Genomic DNA, 24,679 nt, shown 5'->3' on the forward strand with positions numbered 1-24,679 from the left:
TATCTGTTCTTGAAAATTGTGGAAACCAGCAAAGTAAGGCAGAAAAGAGAGGTGTGATGTGGCCAGAAGAGCAAAGGAGGTGCTCCCACTCTGAGAAAGTATATTAGCTCTGTGTAACTGCTACCACAGCATTTCAGCTAGTTTACAAGGAATAGAACATAAGCATAAGTTGATGGCTTTAGGTAACAGTGAAAGGAAATTAAACAAAAGAGGAATACTTTCAAATACCCGAGAGCACACACTGGTGGAAAATGCCAAAACAGCCTTTGAAACTGGTGTCCAAAAAAAGGGCAGCATTCAACTCTCCACTCTGCCACCTACTGGCTTTATGAACCTGTGCAATTCCTTAACCTCGTGGGCTTCAATTTCCTTACAAAATAACAATGGTAATATTTATCACGTAAGTCTCTTGTGGATCAAATGAGAAAAGCGATACACCTGACACGAGAAGACTCTCAATAAACACAAGTCCAGTCTAAAGACAAAGTTGAATCAGCCCTAACTATCATGATAATCATGGAATGTTATTTTTAAAATGAGGGACAGAAGACTCAAGTGCTATACTAGGTCTCAAAGACACAACTTTTATACAAATGGCCCTCACCTTGAAGAAGATGTCTTAATATTTATAATGCCTTTTAAGCAAAAAACTGTTAAGTTCCTATTTTCCTCTTTCCTCCCATGACAAGAAAGATCTAAAGAACCATAGCTCATAACATGACACGCATGTGTAATTTGCAAATCCAAAAACTGTGTTGTAAAGTGCTATAAAGTAAAATAAATTTTAAAAACTGGAAGTGCTCTTTACTGTCTTATAAAATTTTTTTTAAAATTCCAATAAACTTAATACCCAAAGTAAAATGCATTTTAAAAGCAGTTCAATATCATTATACTGTAATATATAATGTATATTAAAATGTACAAGAATTTTGTAGGTATCAATACTGAAAATTTAAAAAAAAGTATATGACTAGGTGGATTTCAAATACAATTATTTTTCAATATTATTTTGGAGTCAGCTTTAGACTGTATTATTCAAAATACAGTAAGTGTATTATCCAAATTCTATACAAAAGTTTAATCAACCTTTGTACCAAAGAACACAGAATTTATTCTTTAAGTTGATTACCCACAAACTGTTAGTAGTAGACTGAGAGACTTTTTTTTCCCCAAAAAAATCCCACACTTTGGTAAGGTCAGTTATTTCCCACAGGCTCCAAAACTCTTAACATTTCCTCCCAATATTCTCCTACTAGAATTTCTGCCAAATAACTCTTTATCCTTTTTTCTGTATTTTTAACAGTTGTGCTATAAACAATAAGAATACATCTTTTTTTGTAGTTGCATTATTTTGTCATTTTATGTTATGCATGATCAAAATATCATTTACTAAATTAATATTTAAATGTTTTACTCTGCTGCAATTATACAAATCCCACTGGTCAAAAAACTAATAATGCAATTATAAACTAACACCAATGTGAGAAATGAAGATTTATGGGGAAATCAAACCAAAAGCAGAACTGAAAAAATATTCAATATCTATTCTTACTCTCAATATCATAGTTGTAATCAAGGGCATTTCCCTGCCATATTTAACTCAAGCTAAATATAAAATTCTATACAAATATAAATACTACAAAATGAAGTTCAACATGTACCCCATTAGTAATGATTCACATATTAGTAATAATTCAAAAGTCTCCCAACACATTGAGAAGTTTTTAGTTACACTTTTCTGCCTTTTAATTATAACAGGACATGATGTCCTAAAAAATAAGTATGTTTGACACTTCCTCAAAATAAAAACAAATATGTTGACATTAGCACTATTTGCTTTTCATTTAGCTTCTTTTTTAATTAGCAAACTCTGTATTAGCCCATTTTAGAACTGAAACAACATAGCTCTTTCAATAGTAAAAAATTAAAAACAGTGTCCACCAATTTGAGATGATTTGGAAAGCAAACATAGCGAGATAACACCTTCACACAAATATTAACAAGGAATAGCCAACACAGTAGCTCCTAGTTAAGTTCCTAATTCTGCTATTCTCAGAATTATGCTGTGCTTCTCATAAATCCTCAAGAAATATATCCATAGAAAACAGTCACTTTACCATGGTTATATTGGCTAGGATGCTTAACCTCCTGGGCCTCAAATTCTCTAAAGATGAGCATAATAATAGTACCTACTTCATGGGGCTGTTATGAGAAGTGAATGAAATAAGATATGAAAAATTCTTAGAATTATGTCTAGCACATAAGACTTTAAAATGTCAGCTACTGAGCTAGATATTTTTGAATAGGTTGTCACAACTCTGAAAGATATGTGGTTTTCCATATAAACATGTAAGTATTGCACACATGCATTTTATAAAAGATGTCTTGGTTCAGCAAATAATAGTATTTATCTAAGTGTCTGTTGATGGCTGAAGGGATAAAGAAAATGTGGGGCTTCCGTTTCCCACTACTGAGGCACAAGGATCCAGTGTTCCAACCCAGTGGGGAAAGGCAGCCTTTGACTGAAGAGAAGACCCATGTAATGTTTGAGAAGATTGTGAAATACATCAGGGAGAATCTCTAGCTGCTGGCTGATAGGCTTAATGGCACCTACTGTTCTTTGCTGCACAAAGACCAGGTATACTACATGAATGAGAAGATTCTGAAGCTGGCTGCTGATATCTGATTTCCCTGGGACCTGCTTCAGAAAATTCACCAAAACCCATAAGTTTCAGTTGCACAACACAGCTCTGGATTATCCTGCACCCTATGTCAATATAAAGTGTGGATAAAACATGGAGCAGAGCAGTCCTTCCCATATGGGAACCATATACTAAAATCTGCTCCGACTTGAATCATGAAAAATAACTTCACCTGGCCAGGGAGTGGTGGTATACTCCATGGCAGACATCCCTTTGGGTTTTGGGATGGCAGCAAAATTTATGCAAAACTGCAGAAAAGTAGACCCCATGCCAATTTGTGGTATTTCATTGAGCAGACATTGGTGAATATGTGTGGCACGAAGAGACGTTGACTTAAAATGAACTCACTGCAAGGACTTACCAGTGATGTGGAAAGGCCAGCTTTGTTTCCTGTGTTTGTGTGGATTCTACTATTGGGTTGAATTTTGTCAACACTATGACCTCTTCAGGGTCCCCTTCGTTTACATACTGTCACTGAGAAACACAGGCTGGATTCTTCTTATATAGAAATGGCCTATGATTGGGGTTTCAGATCTCTGTGTTTGTGACTAAATATTGTTTCATATCTCAATCTGAGGGCTTCTTGTTCTGAGTAACAGATTCCAAAACACTGGAACTAAGCACAAGAATAGCTTATTGTTATCTGTGGCAACACTTTGTTTTCCAAACTCATGGTAACAGCACATGGATTTTCTTTATTTTTTATTAATATGATAGATATTTCCACATCTGAATAGTAGGTCACATCCAAGGTTTCACAAATGAAATTTGACTGAAATAATAACAGCAATTTATAGTAAGTGCTATATGGTACGGAAGAAAAACTTAGGTTCAAACCCTAGTTTTGCCACTTACCTGCTAAATGGCCTTGGGTGAATATTCAACTTTAATAAACTAGCTTCATTTTCTGCTGTTTAAGAAACACAAAGCTTAAAAAAACAGCTATAACCATCTACCTAAGAATGGTTTGTAGAATTAGAAGAATCATGATTATAAAGCATGTAGCACAGTGTCTGGGAAATGACAGGTGTCAGTCTCCTTGTCCTTTAAAGAAAAAAAGTGCATATTACACACACACACACACACACACACACACACAGAAATATTATTCAGCCTTAAAAAAGAAGAAAATCTTGCTATTTTTGACAACACGGATGAACCTAGAAGACAATATGCTAAGTGAAATCAGACACAGAAAGACAAATACTTCGTGATTCCACTCATATGAGGAATTTTAAGGTAAGGCAAGGTTTGGAAAGATTCAGGTCCAAACCAGTACCATGCAAACGGCCCTAACTCTGTGCATCCACAAGCACGAGGCAAACCATCTACCTCAATAAATATGGAAATCTGGTGTCCTGAAGCTCTTAGTTCTGTCATTTGGCAATATTTATGAGGTCAATGCCTTATAACAGGCACTATTTGTGTAGAGTTTCAATAATAAATAACATGTAGTCCTAGAGTTACATTCAGGAAAGAGTATAAAGTATAACGAGAAAACGCCATTTCATGATTTGGAAGACAGATTCATGCAGACACTAAGGAAGCCAGAGGCTGTAAGAGGCTTTGGTGTCTGGTGTCTATCTCTATGAGTCTACAGCAGGAAGCAGCTCCTGCTCCAGGTTCCTAGCATCCAACCTGGCAACTGGTAGACACAGAGGGTCAAAAAAGTCTGACAATCATTTGAGAAGACCGTCTAATATCAAGAGATATTTAGTTATTTGACACCAGTATGGTCATCATCACCATTCACAGTGGTGGAACATTCCCAGGCATTGTTTTGCCACTTGACATACATGTCATTTCACCTTCCAAAGTTTATAACATATAAAAATAAAAGAAAGTAGGGGAAGATGACAGCGTGTCTAAACTTCTGCTTTATTAGCATTTTAAGTGGCAAGAGTTATTTTTGACTCATAAATTATTAAAGATAATAAGAATTTCAGCACTACTAAGATCACTGGGGGAAAAAAAAACACTATAAATGGTCATTATAACTCTATAGTATATATGTTTTATTTTATTTCCTATTTCTTACATTTTCCTAAATAGCAATTACCTTTAAAATATGAAAGAAAGTAGGCAGACAAAGAGGAAACCAGGGTGCAAAAAGGCCAGGTCATCTGTTCAGCGTTACTGGTGAGCAAGAGGCAGGAAGCAGGAATGGCAGGAAGAGTACTCACTTAGCATTCTTCCACTGTTAGGGGTGAGGTCTGTGGGTGAGGCAACACAATTATTTGACCAAATGGCTAAACAGACAAAGGCCCAGCATTACTGGGACATATTTTCGTTGTTAATATGATGAAGTTGAACAGCATAAGTATCCATTTTGAGAATGTTTCTTGGTGGTCTGTGTTGCCACACAAACCCTACAGGCACTCAGGTGCTTAATATTCTACAGGTACTTATGGGCCCTACAGGTACTTTACTTTGTACACTATAGATGGTGATTGTGGGGTTTTTCTCAAATGACAATAATAGAGGAACAAAGAGATCTAAAGAAAAAGTGTTACCCTGTGACTTCTCTAATTAATACTTTAATTCTCTGTTTTATTTCTCTTTCCAACTTAGCAGAAACTACATGTGAAAGCTGAGGTTGTAAATAGAGTAGGAACATGTGTGAATGGTTGAGAACCCATTGGGTGGCCAAGATCCTTGAAGGTCTTAGGTCACGGGGCCAAGATATTCTATATTTTTAACTCAGCTGGGTTACTATGGAAAGAAGGTGATGTCATTAAGTGCCTAGGGCACAAAATTATGAGCTCTTCAAGTAATGTAGCAATTTGTGTATTAACAGAAAACAGAATACAAAGCCCTTATTAAAACTTTGTAAATGACTCTCAGTTTTTCTTGACCTGACCTGAAGTTTCAGGGTTTTTTTCATAAACACCTGTTTTTATGCATCAATTTCTCTTTTCAAACCCTCAGCAGGTATCCAACCACTAAACCACATTAGACTATTTACACAAATAGATCATTTTTAGCTTCTGGGCTCTGTAATAGCACTGAAGAATGTTCTTTTAAATTTTTTTCAAGAGAAATGAGGTATAGCAAGGTAGTGCTGGAAGGTGCCCTGACTAAACTTCTCGGCACTTTTCCCATTTCTACCGCTAAAAGGATGAAGGGTTAGAAGAACAGGAAAGTCAGTATCCTGCTGGACCAGGGGTGAACACATTAGCTCCATTGCTACTGTTTTCCCTCAGTGGGCTCTCTCGCCAACAGGTTGTCACGTCAGAAATGTAACTCAGTTAAACATTATGGCAGGAGATGTGCATAACAGATAAACTAGTTTCCTTGTCTGGAGAATAAAGTGATTGATGTGGATGAACTTTCCTGTCCCTTACAGCTGAGTCTATGAAAGAATAATATTCTGAATAAAGACGTATGTAACTTAAAATGAAATTTGGCATGTAAAAATACACCTCATAAGCAAATTAAAAAAAAAAAACCTGAGAAACATATGTGAAAACTGTATCACAGAACAGAGGCTTATATTCCTAAGTTATAGAACACTTATAGGAAAAGTAGGCTTAGATAAATGATCTAAGCTATATGAAAAGATACTCAACCTTGCTTTCAGTAAGAAGAATGAAAATTACAACTAGACTGAGATTACAATTTTCACCACTAAGGTGGACAAAAATTAAAAAGTTCAACAAAATTGAAACAACATATCCTGTTGGTGATGCTGTGGAAAAACAGGCCCATGAATCCCCATTCTATGAATCTCTCCCCAAAATATTCAGGCTATATATACACCCACATACCCACACACAAAGTTATTCACTATGAAGTATTTGTGTTAAAGACATGGAATCAGCCTAAATACCCACGAATGATAGGCTGGATAAAGAAAATGTGGTACATATACACCATGGAATACTGTGCAGCCATAAAAAAGAATAAGATCATGTCCTTTGCAGGGACATAGATGGTGCTGGAGGCCATTACCCTTAGCAAACTAACACAGGAACAGAAAAGCAAAGTGAGTAACATGGAATAAAGCAAATGAGTAACTATATTACTGCCATGAGTACTGGGATTTTTAGTATGGAACCAAAGAGCTACAGATACAAGATTGAGGTCATTAAGTAAACACCTGTGGTCCTCAATGTGAATTGGCTATATCAGTACAAAGTTATGATGTCTTTTATATTTAACGAACATCCTGTGCATACGTTTCTTAGCTCTTTCACTGAAAAGGCCTAGAGGGAATGACCAACCCAGAAGCAATGTGTATCCCAAAAACCCAGACATCCAGGCACTCAGATTGTGGTTTCTATTTCACACAAAAGGAACGAAGAGTCTGTGGAGAAGTGTCTTATTATAGATCTGGGCCAGGAAAAGTATTAAATATTAGAAAGAAAGAAGCTATTGAAAAAACTACTGGACTAATTTACACTCCCACCAACAGTGTAAAAGTGTTCCTATTTCTCCACATCCTCTCCAGCATCTGTTGTCTTCAGATTTTTTAATGATCGCCATTCTAACTTGCATGAGGTGGTATCTCAATGTAGTTTTGTTTGCATTTCTCTAATGACCAGTGATGATGAGCATTTTTTCATATGTTTGTTGGCCACATGTATGTCTCTTTTTGTAAAGTGTCTGTTCATGCCCTTTGCCCACTTTTGAATGGGCTTTTTCGTTTTTTTCTTGTAAATCTGTTTTAGTTCTTTGTAAATTCTGGATATCAGCCCTTTGTCAGAAGGGTAGATTGCAAAAATTTTTTCCCATTCTGTTGGTTGCCGATTCACTCTAATGATTGTTCTTTTGCTGTGCAGAAGCCGTGGAGTTTGATTAGGTCCCATTTGTCTATTTTGGCTTTTGCTGCCAATGCTTTTGGTGTTTTGGTCATGAAGTCCTTGCCTACACCTATGTCCTGAATGGTTTTGCCTTGGTTTTCTTCTAGGGTTTTTATGGTGTTAGGTCTTATGTTTAAGTCTTTAATCCATCTGGAGTTAATTTTAGTGTAAGGTGTCAGGAAAGGGTCCAGTTTCTGTTTTCTGCACATGGCTAGCCAGCTTTCCCAACACCATTTATTCAACAGGGACTCCTTTCCCCATTGCTTGTTTTTGTAAGGTTTATCAAAGATCAGATGGTTGTAGATATGTGGTGTTGCCTCCGAGGCCTTTCTTCTGTTCCACTGGTCTATATCTGTTTTGGCACATATACACCATGGAATACTATGCAGCCATCAAAAACGATGAGTTCGTGTCCTTTGTAGGGACATGGATGAACCTGGAAACCATCATTCTCAGCAAACTGACACAGGAACAGAAAATCAAACACTGCATGTTCTCACTCATATGTGGGTGTCGAACAATGAGAATACATGGACACAGGGAGGGGAGCATCACACACTGGAGTCTGTAGGGGGGAAATAGGGGAGGGACAGTGGGGGGCGGGCAGTTGGAGAGAGAGAGCATGGGCATAAATGTCAGATATAGGTGATGGGGAGGAAGGCAGCGCATCACACTGCCATGTGTGTACCTATGCAACAATCTTGCATGTTCTTCACATGTACCCCAAAACCTAAAATGCAATAAAAAAAAATTGAAAAGAAAAAAAAAAAAACTACTGGAATCATGGTAAAAAGAACTCAGGAGTCAACTGGATGAGGAGAGGCTCTCACTGGCCAATAATGGGGAAAAATTCTGAACAATGGTAAGATTAATAAGTGCCATAGACAGAAACACATAAAATGCATTATAAACTCAATTTTTATAATGACACTCAAACACACACACCTCCCTGACTGCACCTGTGGAGGAGGCTAGGAGCAGCTTATTGTTCTAAATGCCGGTAAAGGCATTTCTCCTGCTTTTTCTATACACACTCTATCTCAGGATAACCAAATAGTTGATGAAGGGGTGTTTTACTTTATAGAAAATATCCTAGTTAATAAATAAAAGACCGATGATAAAGTCAGAGTATCACCATTTTATAACCTATAATAACATATGGAATTGAATATAGGTAATTACCAATGTCCAGTAACACCAGAGAGACACCAGCAATAAAGGGCCTCCTGACAGAAGTATATCATACCACTCTCTATAGAGCATTCTTGCCAAAAAAATGTATTTGTGCATGTTGTGTCTGTGTATGAGTGAATGTGTGTATCTCGAACCTAAAATCAGATGAATATTCTAGATTTAACTACCAATCTGCAGATCAGCAAGTTATGTGACAATAAATTCCAGATCATAGGAAACTGCACGAGACAGACGACACAGTTTTTCAACAAATAAACTGCAAGAGAGTAAAGAGTGACATGCTAAGACACCTAGAATAACAAGTACTTTAGTCTATATTACACTGCTCTAACAGAACGCCACAGATGGAGTAATTTATGATGAACAGAGTTTATTCGGCACAAAGTTCTGAAGGCTAGGAAATCCAAGAGGGTAACACTGGTATCTGGAGAGAGCCTTCATACTGCAGTATCCCATGGCAGAAGGCAAAAGAGAGCAAAAGTGTGCAAGAAAGAAAAAGGGGGCCGAGCTTGCTTCTATATATAGCCCACTCTCACAAAAACTAACCCATTCCCACAATAACAACATTAATCCATTCATGAGGGCATAGCCTCATGACCTAATCACCTCTTAAAGATCCCACTTTCCAAAACTGTTACATTAAGGATTAAGTGTCCACCGCATGAACTTTGGTAGATACATTCAAACCATGACAAGAGGGATATATTAATCAATGGCAATTCATGAACCTAGTTTGAACAATTTATCAATCAAAAAATATATGTAGATATGTGGATATATATGTGTTTCTATATACAATATATATGTGTGTATATATATGTTTGTGTGTATACATGTCTATATATGTACCGGGAACTACAGCATTTAATGATATTAAGAAATGGCTGATTTTTTAATCTAAGGATGATATTGTTTTAAAGAAAAAAGACTCCTTACCTTCTGGAAAAATATAAAAAAATATTCATAGGTGAATTGATACAACATATGGGATTTGCTTCAGAATTTAGAGGAGTGGTGAATAAAAGGAGAATTGAGTGACAGTGAGCTGAGATTAGTTTGAATGATAGTCATATAGGCATTTATTGTAACTACTCTTCCTACTTTTATAAAAGACTAAAGTTTTCTATAGAAAAGTTTAAAAACCATATGAACACAAACAACAAAAATCAATGTTACTAATATTAACAAGCTGGTAACAGAACACTGATATCAGACTATACATTCTAGCTTAGGAGGCCACCATGATCACCTGAGGAGTTTTATAAAATATAGTCTTTGAACCACCACTGTCTTAATGAACCTCAAAGATGGAAGGAATTGTGCCATTTCCCTCAGGACTGCAGAAGTGGGGAAAAGAGATTGAGAACCACTGTGTAAACACTTTAAGGGTACAGAAAGTATATTATTCACCCAGTGTTTATCTCAATGCCTAACACTTAAGAAGTACTTAAGAAACATAAAGTGAATTAATTAAAGATCCACAGATGTGCAAATGAATAGGCAAGCTTAATAGTAGCTAACTGCTAGATATGAAAAAAGCATCATTCATATTTGATATTTTAAAAAATCACTCAGGTTATAGAGTTTAAAGAATACGGCTCTCTGTTTTGAGTGGAATGGGTTTCCTTCATAAAGCCACAGACTAGTCACTTCAAACAGCTACAAGTAAACACCCAGAATAAAAATAGTTTTAAATACACAATTGGGTGGGGTGTGGCTAGAAAATATTCTGATTCTACAATCTGTTTTGGACCAGACAGTGCTTCTTATGTGACTAACAAAGCAAACAGCAGTCAGATTCCTTGTGCTGAAATAAGCATACTATTTGCAAAAAGGGTTGGCTGCCCAAGGCTTATTCAATGAAGACACCACATTTTCCAAAGCTAAAGGGGAATACAGAATGACAAATACCCAAATATATTTACATATCCTAAAAGAAGGCATACAACCGCCCGATATGGATTTTTTTTTTTTGTCTCTAGTAAGTACTAACCGGAGCCAAGTCTACCATCTGACCATGGAGAACAGCAGAATACCTCAAACACAAGAATAATCTAATTTTAAAACTGGGAAGAGCTTAGAAACCACCTAGTCCAAACTTTTCATTGTGTTGATAAAAAACAGACACCCAGAAAGGTTAAAGTGAAAAGCTCTGAAAAGTGTTGCAATAGCCACAGATGAAAAATTGGTATACACAGGTACACAGCGCTATATATTAAGAGCTGAGAATTAGTCTTCTGAATGTTCACATGGATGATAACAGGGTATCGGTCTCAATTATAAGCAAACAGAAGTAAGTGTGTGCATGTGTGTCACCATATATACACAAAAAACCTAAAAAATATATTTTTAATAATTCCTTTCAAAACAAATTCTTCAATCTAGCATTCAAAAGCGTCCATAAAGATACCTCCCTCACTTTTTCAAAAGGTTGTCCAAATGAGCCATAAGACAGTAGAAGGCAGGTGTTTTCTCACATTTATCTTTTGTGGTCTCCTACAGATGTAGCAGAGTATATATTATAATTACAAAAGCTATTCCACATATAATTTCCAAATGATGAAAGAATGATTATAATATAAACTTTCCTATTCTGTTAGTCTGAACTGCTATAAAAAACATATTTTATATGTATCTATGAATATTATACAGAGACATATATAACAATGTAGATTTTTTAATACTTCAATTAACAAAATAAAGCGAGAGGAGAGAGGCAAATAAGATGCCTTATCCATTTACATTTCCATAACGGGCGATACAAGGCTTTGTTTAAAATACAGAAAATTGCTTGCAGGGGAGAGAAAGGGAAAAGTAAAAAAGACAAATCTTTCTTTCATTCACTGGTCAAACTTTCAATTATTTTAATTATTCATTAATCCTGAATCCATGTTACTTTAAGTCTATGGAGGTAGAAAAATGATGTGTCTATGCCCATGTATAAAATTGTCCTTCTCAATCAGTTCACCTGTATAGTCAATTTGATCTTGATTCAAAATGATGCAATTAAATAATATAAAAAATTTGGGTTCTCAACTTCCTATCTTTATTAGATTTTTTAGGATTCTAAAACCTGATTTTAAAGTTTTCCTAATATCGTTAAACAGACTCTACTGAAATTGACAACCACAGTTTTTACTTCCACCTTGAGGAAAAAGTATTTCTAATTGGGATGATTCCTAAAGGAAACTGTAAGTTAAGCCAATAATTTTTTTTTAAAGCTGAAAGCAAAGTTTGAAAAATTTTCTCTCCTTAAATAAACACAGCAATCTTATGTAAATTAACATAATATGAGATTATCAAATTAAGGGGTTTTTGCAAACTCTACTGCAACTCTAAAGTAAATCCAAATTTAACGAGAAAATCTGAAGTCGTTTACTGAATATATTGTAGTGTTGTAATAAGGAAGCTAATTCTTTCAGGATAATTATATTGCTAACTCTACTATCAAATTCACAGATGTCTTGCCCTGTCTGAAAAATTTAAAATATTTAATATGCTATCATATTTTAAATTTCTCTTATTAACTTCTGAAGGCTTACACTAAAATTCTGACATGCAAAACCACATGCCTACATTTTCACCATTTTGTTTCTTTTGCTTAAGCCTAAAAAGTAGGAATTGAGTTTAGCTATTTTCACAAAAATTTACAAACATTAATAGATACATTGATAACTTTATATAATAACTCAATAATTTAGATGATGGTTTAAATCCAGTACTCTATTCAAGGAATTCTTTATCCACTTTCATGTACTACTAAATATTATATGATATTAATCAAATAACATAAGAATGTGTTTTTCAAAAATAAAAAGGAGGTATCTTCATTCTGTCATCAACCAGTCTAAACACTAGGGTAATAACTAATAAGATAAAATCACAGAAAAAAATCGTCCCTGGTTAAAACTATTAATATATATTTAAGACAAAGGTTTTATTTTTCAATAAGAAAACAAGGAAAAGGAGAGCCCAGCCTGATCCTGTGTGCCTGCCCAATAGAACTTTCCACCATAATTACTGCTTACCATCTTGGGGGGGGAGGAGCTTAAGCTCAGGGTAACCTCATGTACTAAGGGAAAAACAGTATAAATACCACAGGGCAGCTCTGGAGGGGCACCTTCTGCACTGCTGACCTGGGCAGAGGAGGCTTCAGAAAGCTGCCAAGGCACCATTTCCAGGAACTCCCAGCACCCAGGTAAGTGTATGCTCACTGGCGGACTTCCATGTTAACTTGCTTGGAAACAAACTTCAATAATTTAAATACTTGCGTTTTCTCAAATATTACAAGTATTAAAGTGATTTTTAAAAATATGGTTTCTACTAAAATGCACTCAGAAAGTTCTTTTTGCATCAGTCTATAGATGATAATCCTAATAAAACCATATTTTAAAAATTTGCCCTAATCTGAATTTCAGTGTATTTTGAAACTATTGGATATTTCAGGCTATGTCAAAGATCCTGGATTATTTAATACAGACATCCAATCCTAATTTCTGTTTCTTTTTCTTTAGCTAAATCATTGTTTTTCACTTGATTACCTGAATATAAATAACTATTAGACATATATTTAGATTACTAAATAATGTTCTCTCATTTACTTATGGCACATATTAAAAATATATAGGAAAGGTTAAAAAAGTAGATAACTGTATAAAGAACTCATCTGTGAAACAGAATAATAGGTTAATAATAATGCAGTATAAAGTTATTATTTTCTATTTTTCAGAATCCATCTGAGAATATGCTGCCACAAATCCTGTTTTTGCTGCTAGTATCCTTGAACTTGGTTCACGGAGTGTTTTATGCTGAACGATATCAAACACCCACCGGCATAAAAGGCCCACAACCCAACACCAAGACACAGTTCTTCATTCCCTACACCATAAAGAGTAAAGGTAAACTGAATTGTACATTTTGTTCTATTAACAAGTTGGTTGTTGCTTTCTACAATCTTAATAATCTCTTTAACAAAATGCATTTAACTCCGGTGTTAAATTATTTTCAAGCTTCTGATTTAGCCCAAATTATTACAACAAAGCGATCTGTGAAAAAAGTAGGACAAGAACATCCATAAGTATAGTAGAAACTATATACCTGAAAGTATAGTATAAAGATATACCTGGAGAAAATTAAGAACTTTTGTGTGTAAAATTTTTTTTCTCAGATGCTGTTTTTGCACAAATAATTCATGTAATCCAGAAATATTGATCTAATCAAAATTAATCAAGTTAAAAAATTTTAAGCTAAAGAGTATTGCCAATTGTACAAAGAAAATAGCTGGTTTATGTACCTGAGTAATTAAATATTTACTTTTCAAACTAATTCAACTAGCCCACAAACAGACATAAAACAGAGTCTTTTCAAAAAAAATCTGATGCTCCCCCCAACAATGAACAAATGTAATTATCAGAACTGTCAAGCAGGCAAATGAAACTACAATTCTCATAATTACTTACACATTTTTAATACAGTGTAGTGGTAAAATGCAGAGACATAACTATAACATACAAGCTGTGTGACCTGAGGTAGGTTATTTGTCCTCCCATGCCTTAGTTTCCTCATTTGTAAAATAAGGAGCAGCTATCTCAAGGGCTGCTGTGAGGTTTAAATGAATTAATACCTGTAAAGTGCTTTAAGTGTTGCTATTACTTCTACTACTACTTCTGTTACTCCTAGTTTTAATTCTGTTGCTTTTAGTTACTAATATAGCCTTCAATAAGTTAATGTTCTTCTTCAATCTGTTGCTTATCTGTCCAGTTTTCTTGGTTACTCTTTGAAGGGTACTGAGATAATATATGTAAAGAACTATGGCTCTCAAAGAAGGGCAACTTCTAGGCCTCATATTTACTAATTTTATAATAGCAACTGACACAACTGCCTATGAAATGTCTACTGAACAATACAAACTGACTGCAGGCTTCAAATTCCCTTTCCATAATTTTTTAGTTATATATTTTATCCTGTAAATAAAGCTAAGGATATTTGTTATACACTTTTAAATATTATACTTTTGGGAACAACCATTTTGAGCAAATGAAACTTATAGAATTGTCTTTTTAAGAAGAAAGATTAAATTTAAAATATTTCACAAAAGGTAATATTTGAAAATAAATGCACAGGTATACAACAGATACTTGTGAATGTCTCAAAATATAAATAAAAATGTTAAAAGTAAAAAGCTAGTAAAGAAAAAATAAAAGGCAAAGGACCTTCTGCTTTACTTGAAGCAACAAACACAACTTAAATGCTATGACAAACAGCACTGTATTCAATAGTTTCTGTGATCACAAATTCAGACTATTTAATACCTTAATAAGAGCATAATAAACAGTCTTGAATTAAAAAGAAAATGCACTATGTTTAGAAAGTTAAAAATACTTTGATATTTTCTTATTATACTCCATTATCTTGGCTACTTTTACAGAACAAATGAAAATATCTTAAATGAAAAGCTCAGAAGCTGTATTTAAAGTACTAAATCCACCTTAGTCTCTTTTTAGATAGACACTCTACTGCATTATCATCCATTGGCAGGCATTAATGCACTGTAACAAACACAAAAGGCCACAGTCTATACAAGTAAAGCATTAAGTTGATAGCGGAAATTCAAAGAGTTACTACATAATTCTTAGGCATATCTATCCAACACAGGTTACAAAAGAGTTCAGTCAAAACATTCTAAATTATGCTGCAGAGGATTCCACAGCTGGTGGGCAGACAGGTGCCACATTTTGACACAACCAATCACGATTTCAGTTTGTGGCATTTAAAAAACTTAATAGTAGCAAGTAGTCATTTTTCCTTGAGGACTGTGCTACCCTAATCTTGAATGAAGAAAAATTTTTCAGATGGCAACCTACAAACAGGAGCTGTCCCCCAAGCATTCAATAGAAGTCAAATTCTTTCTTGAACCAAGAAGTTGAGGACCCATTAGGACAACATTACAAGTAACAAAGTTAACCCTTTCACTGGAGTTCTAGCCTTGGATGATGCCCGATGCACTCTTTTCCATTGACTTATTTCTCCTCTTGAACAGTAAAACAGGTTTCCAATCAGACTAAGACAATTATTTTTAGTTGTGAACATGACACTTATAATCAGATTCTGAAGCAAACTTCAATCTAACACAGTTGGCCTTTAAAAAAATACACTATTTTATTCCTCCAACCCATTAAAAAATTCCTTCCTTATTTATCCATCTATTTGCAACATATCAACATCCACTGACACATAATATAATCATGCATACACACTACAATCAATGAAACATTTGTTAATATATGGAAATCTTTTACATAAATTAATTTTTCTCATAGTCTTTTTCCTGATGTCATTTTCTGAAAATCCATGGGGAAAGCTCTATGTATTTATTAATAAATGTTTTCAAATTGAAATACAACTCTAATTATTATGAAAAATATCTAAATCAAAAACAGTTTCCTATTTCAGCCTATTTTCCCATTTCAGCCTATCTATTTTAATGATTTGCTCTGCATGTATACACATCAAATGTTTTCCAAATCTCAGAAACATCTTTACCTTGTGCTTTCCCCATACTTGTGGTCCAGCAGCATTTTTCACATCACAGGCACTATGATTTTTTTTTTTTTTTTGAGACGGAGTTTCGCTCTTGTTACCCAGGCTGGAGTGCAATGGCGCGATCTCGGCTCACCGCAACCTCCGCCTCCTGGGTTCAGGCAATTCTCCTGCCTCAGCCTCCTGAGTAGCTGGGATTACAGGCACATGACACCATGCCCAGCTAATTTTTTGTAGTTTTTTTTAGTAGAGACGGGGTTTCACCATGTTGACCAGGGTGGTCCCGATCTCTTGACCTCGTGATCCACCCGCCTCGGCCTCCCAAAGTGTTGGGATTACAGGCGTGAGCCACCGCGCCCCCGGCACTATGATTTTTTAGTTTAAGTTTAGTTTATCAGGTCAAGTGACCTCAGAGCTCTATAAAAACAATATATATTTGTATTCAGAGCTCTATGAAAACAATATATATTTGTATTTAGGTAAGTACTTTAATGCTATTTTATGTGCCTTACCCATTATGTTTAATTTTCTAAATCTTTGTTTTGATTTTAAGTCAATAATGGAGAGTATAAAAGCTCACAGTATATTCTGAGGTAAAAATAAATAAACCTAAATCTAACCTGGGTTCAGCAGGGGCATGGCAATGTAAATCAGAATTAATTCTGTTTCTCTTTTATGTCTGACAAGATAGCTTTGAGAAGGAAAATTTTTATAGTTCTTAAACATTTTCTCAGTTATTCTGCCCTAGTCTTTTTCTGCCTTTTCTGTACATGATTTTCCCAAAACAGATGTACTAAATTTACTCTCACTGTCACTTGTTCTAGAGGAATTCTTCAATCCCACCTCATTTTCATGAATCACTGTCATGTGATAAAAGTATTATGGTAGCCATGGTTTTATGAAATCATCTTCTCTAGCAGAGTTTTTTTTTAAAGCAATGCAAAACATATTCTCTAAAACCATTTCAGAATGTTTTGTCTACATGGAATAAATGACACTGAAATATCCTATCCCAATTCGTATTTTGAAACGCAATGATTATCTTTAATGTCACTAACCATCCCCTTCTATGGGTGGGTGTGTTGGGTATGTCTTTTAGGTATAGCAGTAAGAGGAGAGCAAGGTGTTCCTGGTCCACCAGGACCCGCTGGACCTCGAGGGCACCCAGGTCCTTCCGGACCACCAGGAAAACCAGGCTATGGAAGTCCTGGACTCCAAGGAGAGCCAGGGTTGCCAGGACCACCGGGACCATCAGCTGTAGGGAAGCCAGGTGTGCCAGGACTCCCAGGAAAACCAGGAGAGAGAGGACCATATGGACCAAAAGGAGATATTGGACCAGCTGGCCTACCAGGACCAAGGGGCCCACCAGGGCCACCTGGAATCCCTGGACCAGCTGGTATTTCTGTGTCAGGAAAACCTGGACAACAAGGACCCGCAGGAGCCCCAGGACCCAGGGGCTTTCCTGGAGAAAAGGGTGCACCAGGAGTCCCTGGTATGAATGGACAGAAAGGGGAAATGGGATACGGTGCTCCAGGCCGTCCAGGTGAGAGGGGTCTTCCAGGTCCTCAGGGTCCCATGGGACCACCTGGCCCTCCTGGAGTGGGAAAGAGAGGCGAAAATGGGGTTCCAGGACAGCCAGGCATCAAAGGTGATAAAGGTTTTCCAGGAGAAATGGGACCAAGTGGCCCACCAGGTCCCCAAGGCCCTCCTGGGGAACGAGGGCCAGAAGGCATTGGAAAGCCAGGAGCTGCTGGAGCCCCGGGCCAGCCAGGGATTCCAGGAACAAAAGGTCTCCCTGGGGCTCCAGGAAGAACTGGGCCCCCAGGGCCTCCTGGCTTTGGGAAACCGGGCTTGCCAGGTCTGAAGGGACAAAGAGGACCTGCTGGCCTTCCTGGGGGTCCAGGTGCCAAAGGGGAACAAGGGCCAGCAGGTCTTCCTGGGAAGCCAGGTCTGACTGGACCCCCTGGGAATATGGGACCCCAAGGACCAAAAGGCATCCCAGGCAACCATGGTCTCCCAGGTCCTAAAGGTGACACAGGGCCAGCTGGGCCTGCAGGATACCCTGGGGCTAAGGGTGAAAGGGGCTCCCCTGGGTCAGAAGGAAAACCAGGGTATCCAGGAGAACCAGGTCTCAGTGGTCCTAAGGGTAACCCAGGGCTACCAGGCCCAAAAGGTGATCCTGGAGTTGGAGGCCCTCCTGGTCTCCCAGGCCCTGTGGGTCCAGGAGGAGCTAAAGGAATGCCAGGACACAGTGGAGAGGCTGGTCCAAGAGGTGCCCCTGGAATACCAGGTACTAGAGGCCCTATTGGGCCACCAGGCATTCCAGGTTTCCCCGGTTCTAAAGGGGATCCAGGAAATCCTGGTCCTCCTGGCCCAGCTGGCATAGCAACTAAGGGCCTCAATGGACCCACTGGGCCACCGGGGCCTCCAGGTCCAAGAGGACACTCTGGAGAGCCTGGCCTTCCAGGGCCCCCTGGCCCTCCTGGCCCACCAGGTCAAGCAGTCATGCCTGAAGGTTTTATAAAGGCAGGCCAAAGGCCCAGTCTTTCTGGGATGCCACTTGTTAGTGCCAACCAGGGAGTAACAGGAATGCCTGTGTCTGCTTTTACTGTTATTCTCTCCAAAGCTTACCCAGCAATAGGAACTCCCATTCCATTTGATAAGATTTTGTATAACAGGCAACAGCATTATGACCCAAGGACTGGAATTTTTACTTGTAGGATACCAGGAATATACTATTTTTCCTACCACGTGCACGTGAAAGGGACTCATGTTTGGGTAGGCCTGTATAAGAATGGCACCCCTGTAATGTACACCTATGATGAATATATCAAAGGCTACCTGGATCAGGCTTCAGGGAGTGCCATCATTGATCTCACAGAAAATGACCAGGTGTGGCTCCAGCTGCCCAATGCCGAGTCAAATGGCCTATACTCCTCTGAGTACGTCCACTCCTCTTTCTCAGGATTCCTAGTGGCTCCAATGTGAGTACACCCACAGAGCTAATCTAAATCTTCTGCTTGAAAAGGCATTCTCCAACTCTACCCCACCCTACAAAATGCATATGGAGGTAGGCTGAAAAGAATATAATTTTTATTTTCTGAAATACGGATTTGAGTTATCAGACCAACAAACCTTCCCCCTGAAAAGTGAGCAGCAATGTAAAAACACATGTGAAGACCCTCTTGAATTTCTAGTCAGCAATCCTAAGGCTCTTTCAAGTTTTCTGTGAACTCCTCCAATATTTAAAAATATCACCAAAGAAGTCCTGCTATGTTAAAAAAAAAAAATCTAAAGAAAAAAAAAGAAATACAGCTCTAAGTTATGTGAAGTTTGATTTGAGAAACTCAACATTTCCTTTTTTAAAAAACCTGTTTCTAACTACTAATATGAGAACTTCTTAGGAAACATTCAGGAGGTATCATATAACTTTGTAGAACTTAAATACTTGAATATTCAAATTTAAAAGACACTGTATCCCCTAAAATATTTCTGAAGGTGCATTACTCTGAGGCTTGTATGGCCCCTTTCATCAATATCTATAAAATATACAGGAGCATGTATACTTTTAAAGCTCTTATATTAAAAAATCCCAAAATATTATATTGAAGTTCATCTGAAATGCAAGGTGCTTTCGTCAATGAACCTTTTCAAGCTTTTCTGTGACTGCAGAGAAGCTTTTTATATACCCAGCATAAATTGGAAACAGGTATCTGACCTATTCCTATTTATTTAACAAAAATGTGATTAATCTGACTTCTTTAATTCTTTATTGGATCTTATGTGATACGATTTTCTGGATTTACAGAACATTAGCACATGTACCTTGTGCCTCCCATTCAAGTGAAATTATAATTAACATTGAGGGTTTCAAAGAATTGACTAGAAGTGGAGACACATTATTTATTTATGCTCTGTACTGTATTTTTATATTGCTGTTTAAAACTTTTAAGCTGTGCCTCACTTATTAAAGCACAAAATGTTTGACCTACTCCTATTTACAATACAATAAAATAACATCAATAGACTTTTATGCTGAATTAATTTGAAAGCAGCTATTTGCTGTTCTCAACCATTCTTTTAAGGCTTTTCATTTTTTAAAGCTAATAAAAAAGTAGAACAATAAAGTGGTGGGTGGCTTTTGCAGTTGTCATGGATATGTTCCTATACTGGGGATGAATATTCATTCCTACAGACCCAAGCACTAAGGGTAGACCCGTGAAAAGGTACCCTCAAAGCCACATGCAATCTGAGTCAGGGTCAAGGGCTGATGACTAGGCATAGAAAGATGAGACAGTCACCACAAAGTTGTAAATTTTCTTCTGGGAGGGAAAGAAGCAGGTGACAGAGAAATATGTCATTTGAACAAATATTCTGCAGTTACTATTTACTGTCTTGACATGTTTTTAGTCATAATATTTAAAATTGTTTTGATGGCTTGAATTACATTTTAAAAAGGCAAGCAATTTTTTATGTCAATCAAAAGGCAACATTTTTCCAAGCTGAAAAATAATACTCTTGAGCATCCATCGTCTGATTAGTTTAATCAGGACGATGTGGCTCAAGTCACTGAGGTAACATACTATAAAGGCATCTATTTATTCCTTAGAAGCAATCTTGTGTAATCCAAGCTGGGGTGTGATTGGAAAGGTAAAATTCAGGGCTCAAGATTGGTGATATCTCTGCCCCCATTCTGGGTCAGCCAATCTTGTTCCTTAGGCAACAAGAACAAAATTTCTGTTGGCAGACATCTGCCCACATGTCTATAACTACTACATTAATGGTTACAAGTCACCAACCCTCATGCCCAAGCCAGGAAAAAGCAAAACCGGAACTTCAATTCTGAGGAACTCACTGAACGAACCTCATGGCAGGCATAGTAAAAGAGAGTGTAACAGCACAGTACAGCTTGGAATATGGGCAATTATAATCATGAAAGAAGTGCAAATAAAAGGACCTCTGAAAATGTAAGCAGAGCTAACTTTATAATAATATTTAAGCTCAAATTAAATCCTAAGTAAGATATGTAGCAAAGCACATACTTTCTAACTAATTCACCAGACAAACATAGTTTCACAAACATGTATTAGGAAGCCCCTCTTTACTATACTCACCCTTAAAAGCTGACATTTTATAATTGTGTTGTATAGCAGCAACTATATCCTTCCAAAAATCAAATGTTTTTTGACCATTGTTCTGCTGAAAAAATAATTCCAAATGTAATAAATGCAATAATTCAGTTTTTAAGCATAGTGAAAAATGCTGGCAAATACAATGCAGACAGTCCCTGACTTAAGATGGTAAGACTTATATTTTTTTTATTTTATGATGGTGCAAAAGTGATAAAGATTCAGTAGAAACTTTAAGTACCCATACAACAATTTTGTTTTTCACTTTTAGTACAGTATTCAATAAATCACATGAGATATTCAATACTTTATTATAAACTAGGCTTTTTGTTTGGTGACTTTGCCCAACAGTAGACTAATGGAAGTGTTCTGAGTATAAGCTAAGCTAAGCTATGATATTCAGTAAGCCAGATGTTTAAAATGCATTTACAGTATTTTTGGCTTAACGATGGATTTGTCAGAAAAAAACCCCATCATAAGTTAAGGAGCATCTCTATTACTATATTCTCAAAGGAGTTTATATTTTAGAAAACATCATAGATTAATAAAGTTCTCATTCTTCTAAATGTGATTTTAAAAAGAGAAATCTTCCATGAAAATCACTGCTATGTATATAAACACATATCACTAAATGTTAATATTGCTCATTTAGCCCAAATAAAATAAAAATTTCCACTTATCAAAGTCTAAAAATTATAGAGTATTTTTAAACACAGCAAATTCACAGCATTATATAATTTCTGAGATATCAGAATGTTTGATATAAGATACTATGGCATCAATGGGACTAAGAAGACTGAAGCCTGACTTTAGAATTCAGTGCACAGGTAACCTGAATTTCAATATGAAAGAGCAGCAAATCTCAATAGAAGAAATGAATCAGGTTCCAAATCCAAAATGTAAATTTTTATTAAGATTTTTTTCAATCAGAAAGCAAATAAACATTACATTAAAACACACAACCCTAAGATCCTTTGCTTCCTTGGAAATGTTAACCAGTGACCTATCCAAAGAAAGACAGACTACTAGATATTTATATCTAAATATACAAACTCCAAAATATTTAAAGACTGATACACTTTGCTTATAATAACTACCAAATGAGAAACTGACTCTATCGTGTATTAATAAAGATTTCTATGAACATACCCAAACATACCCAAATGGAAGCTTTCACAACACATAAATATAATTCTGATTCACAAGTAAAACATTACCTGTGTTCTATTATCAAAATGACAGTAGTGATTTTTTTTTTATTTTTTGAGACAGAGTCTCACTCTGTCACCCAGGCTAGAGTGCGGTGGTGCAATCTCAGTTCACTGCAACCTCTGCCTCCCGGGTTCAAGCAATTCTCCTGCCTCAGCTTCCTGAGTAGCTGGGACTAGAGGCACACACCACCATTTCTGGCTGATTTTTGTATTTTTATTAGAGATGGAGTTTCACCATATTGGCCAGGCTGGTCTTGAACTCCTGACCTTATGATCTGCCCATCTCAGCCTCCCAAAGTGCTGGGATTACAGGCATGAGCCACTGTGCCTGGTCCAAATAGCAGTGATTTTTAAAAGATAACATATGCATAAAGAAAAGTGATTCTGACACATAAATCTATTTTATGTTTACAGGTCTTAAGTCCTAAGTATAAACTAGTATAACAAGAGATTGAATTTAATCTTGATACACAGTACAGAAGAAAAAATTTACATTCATTAAATGATGCTCAAAATGGTGAATTTTTAAATTTCATCAATTTTTTTGCTTTTATATTATTTAGAATGCTTAAAGACATGCCGAATTGTCTTAACCTTTAACTTTTCATTTTGCTAAATGAAACTATTTATTTTACTAAAGAAAATATTTTGTCCAGATGCCAAGTTCTGTATTTATTTTCTTTTTCTAAACTTTTGCACCCTCTGCTGGAGAATAGGTTTATTTTTCCTGAAAGGAAAAAAAAAGTCACTGCTATTTAATTTCCCAAAAATATTTTAACCAAATTCACCATGTTTTCTTTCCTCATCACCTCTGAAACCACAAAGAAGAAACTGAGCAAAAATCACAGCTCAGAAGCAATATGTAATTAAGTTCTCCAATTTATGACTGAGACATATCATAGTTTAAAAAAATGAGCCCCCACTTACTTTTGTTAAATAGTCCACCACCCTGGCACATAGAAGAGCTCCTGGCAGGTCAAAGTAGTTGTCGTAAAAATAGTACTTTCCTAAAAAAGAACAAAATTTTAAACTGGGAACAACATAATGCTGTATGCATGTGAAATACACAGAAATGTGGCTGAAGAGACATTAGATTTTGGTTTAATTATCTGAAGAAGCCTCCATTTCAATTCAAAATGGCACCATTATTGGCTGTCATTGTCTTTTAAAAAAGATGTAAGCTCTGAGGGCACCACAAGAAATTTAAAATATAATATCTGGAAGTTAAGCATTGTATTCAAAGATATTTTAGTCAGCTTAAAGAATGTAAAAACTAAGAAGAGTATATGTAAAAAATAAAATAGAATATTAAAAAGCCATAATTTATGTTATCGATGTCACTGAATTTCAAAACAATCAATTAACCTAATGCTGGAGTGCCATGAAGAGCTCCCTACTTTCAGATTGGTTGGCCAATCCCACCTAGAGTACTGCATTCTATTTTTATGCCATTTAAGACAAATTTCAGTACAATGTGAAAAAAACTGGGGTGATAAGTAGAATATAACCACGCCATGTGAAAACACAGTGTATTTATCTTATAAAAACTGTAGCTAACAAATGGGAGGACGGGGGAACAAAAATCAAGTGATTATAATCAAAATCAAGTGTAGAGTATGGGACAGGTACATTCCAAGATTTCACGGAAGAGAAGGATTTGGTTTATTCTATATGACCTTAGGGTAGAATTACATTTGAGTCCTTCTTTGGCACACGTGACTTTTGGGTCTGCTGTCCCTGAACAGACAATTTTGATGACCCATGTCACATTCCCTTGGCCCATGTCTGATTCCAGCCACAGCTATGCTAATAGCACCATCCCACCTTGGCATACTGTGTTATTCTCTTCCTCCCAACGGCTCTGGAGCCCATGTGGCAAACTACAAACTTGGAACAGGTTCAGGAACCAGTAAATGAATGCCCTGCCTCCTGTTCCATGGACTGACAATTCTGGGAGGTATTTTCCGTGCTTCTCCTTGGAAGTCCCAGTGGAGTCCAGCACCCATTGTTCCTTCCATGTCTCACCCTCTCACTCCTTCACTCCTGACTACTGAGATCAGGAGTAACCACTCTGCTTTTGAGGGAACCCAACCTCACAGAGT

General features: G+C 36.5%; 2 protein-coding genes and 1 pseudogene across 4 annotated transcripts in view; 2 read left to right on the forward strand and 1 right to left on the reverse strand.

The window, feature by feature from the left end:
* NT5DC1 (5'-nucleotidase domain containing 1) overlaps positions 1–24,679 on the reverse strand; it is a 144,465-nt gene that overhangs the window by 105,588 nt on the left and 14,198 nt on the right. For 2 of the 3 annotated variants that reach the window (XM_017497509.2, XM_017497499.2), the window contains exons 5-6: positions 23,505–23,584; positions 21,352–21,436 (exon numbers count right to left, since the gene is read on the reverse strand). In XM_017497509.2, coding sequence (XP_017352998.1) covers positions 21,352–21,436; positions 23,505–23,584 — 165 coding nt within the window. The remainder of the gene's footprint in view (positions 1–21,351; positions 21,437–23,504; positions 23,585–24,679) is intronic. The other variant, XM_017497506.2, reaches the window with a different exon arrangement.
* On the forward strand, positions 2,426–4,978 carry LOC119466861 (annotated as a pseudogene).
* Positions 10,432–20,380, forward strand: COL10A1 (collagen type X alpha 1 chain). Its single transcript, XM_037727648.1, has 2 exons — positions 10,432–13,596; positions 17,337–20,380. The coding sequence occupies exons 1-2, from the start codon at positions 13,443–13,445 to the stop codon at positions 19,223–19,225; spliced, it is 2,043 nt and encodes a 680-aa protein (XP_037583576.1). The 5' UTR covers positions 10,432–13,442; the 3' UTR covers positions 19,226–20,380.

The sequence above is a fragment of the Cebus imitator genome, unplaced genomic scaffold, assembly GCF_001604975.1.
Source record: "Cebus imitator isolate Cc_AM_T3 unplaced genomic scaffold, Cebus_imitator-1.0 Scaffold11, whole genome shotgun sequence".
In the NCBI taxonomy this organism is placed as follows: domain Eukaryota; kingdom Metazoa; phylum Chordata; class Mammalia; order Primates; family Cebidae; genus Cebus; species Cebus imitator.

What these genes read in the sequence shown, in the direction of transcription:
- COL10A1 (XM_037727648.1), top strand. Translation starts at nt 13,443, where the DNA reads ATGCTGCCACAAATCCTGTTTTTGCTGCTAGTATCCTTGAACTTGGTT. An exon ending in CTACACCATAAAGAGTAAAG is followed by an intron (nt 13,597 to 17,336) that starts GTAAACTGAATT and finishes TATGTCTTTTAG; the next exon opens with GTATAGCAGTAAGAGGAGAG.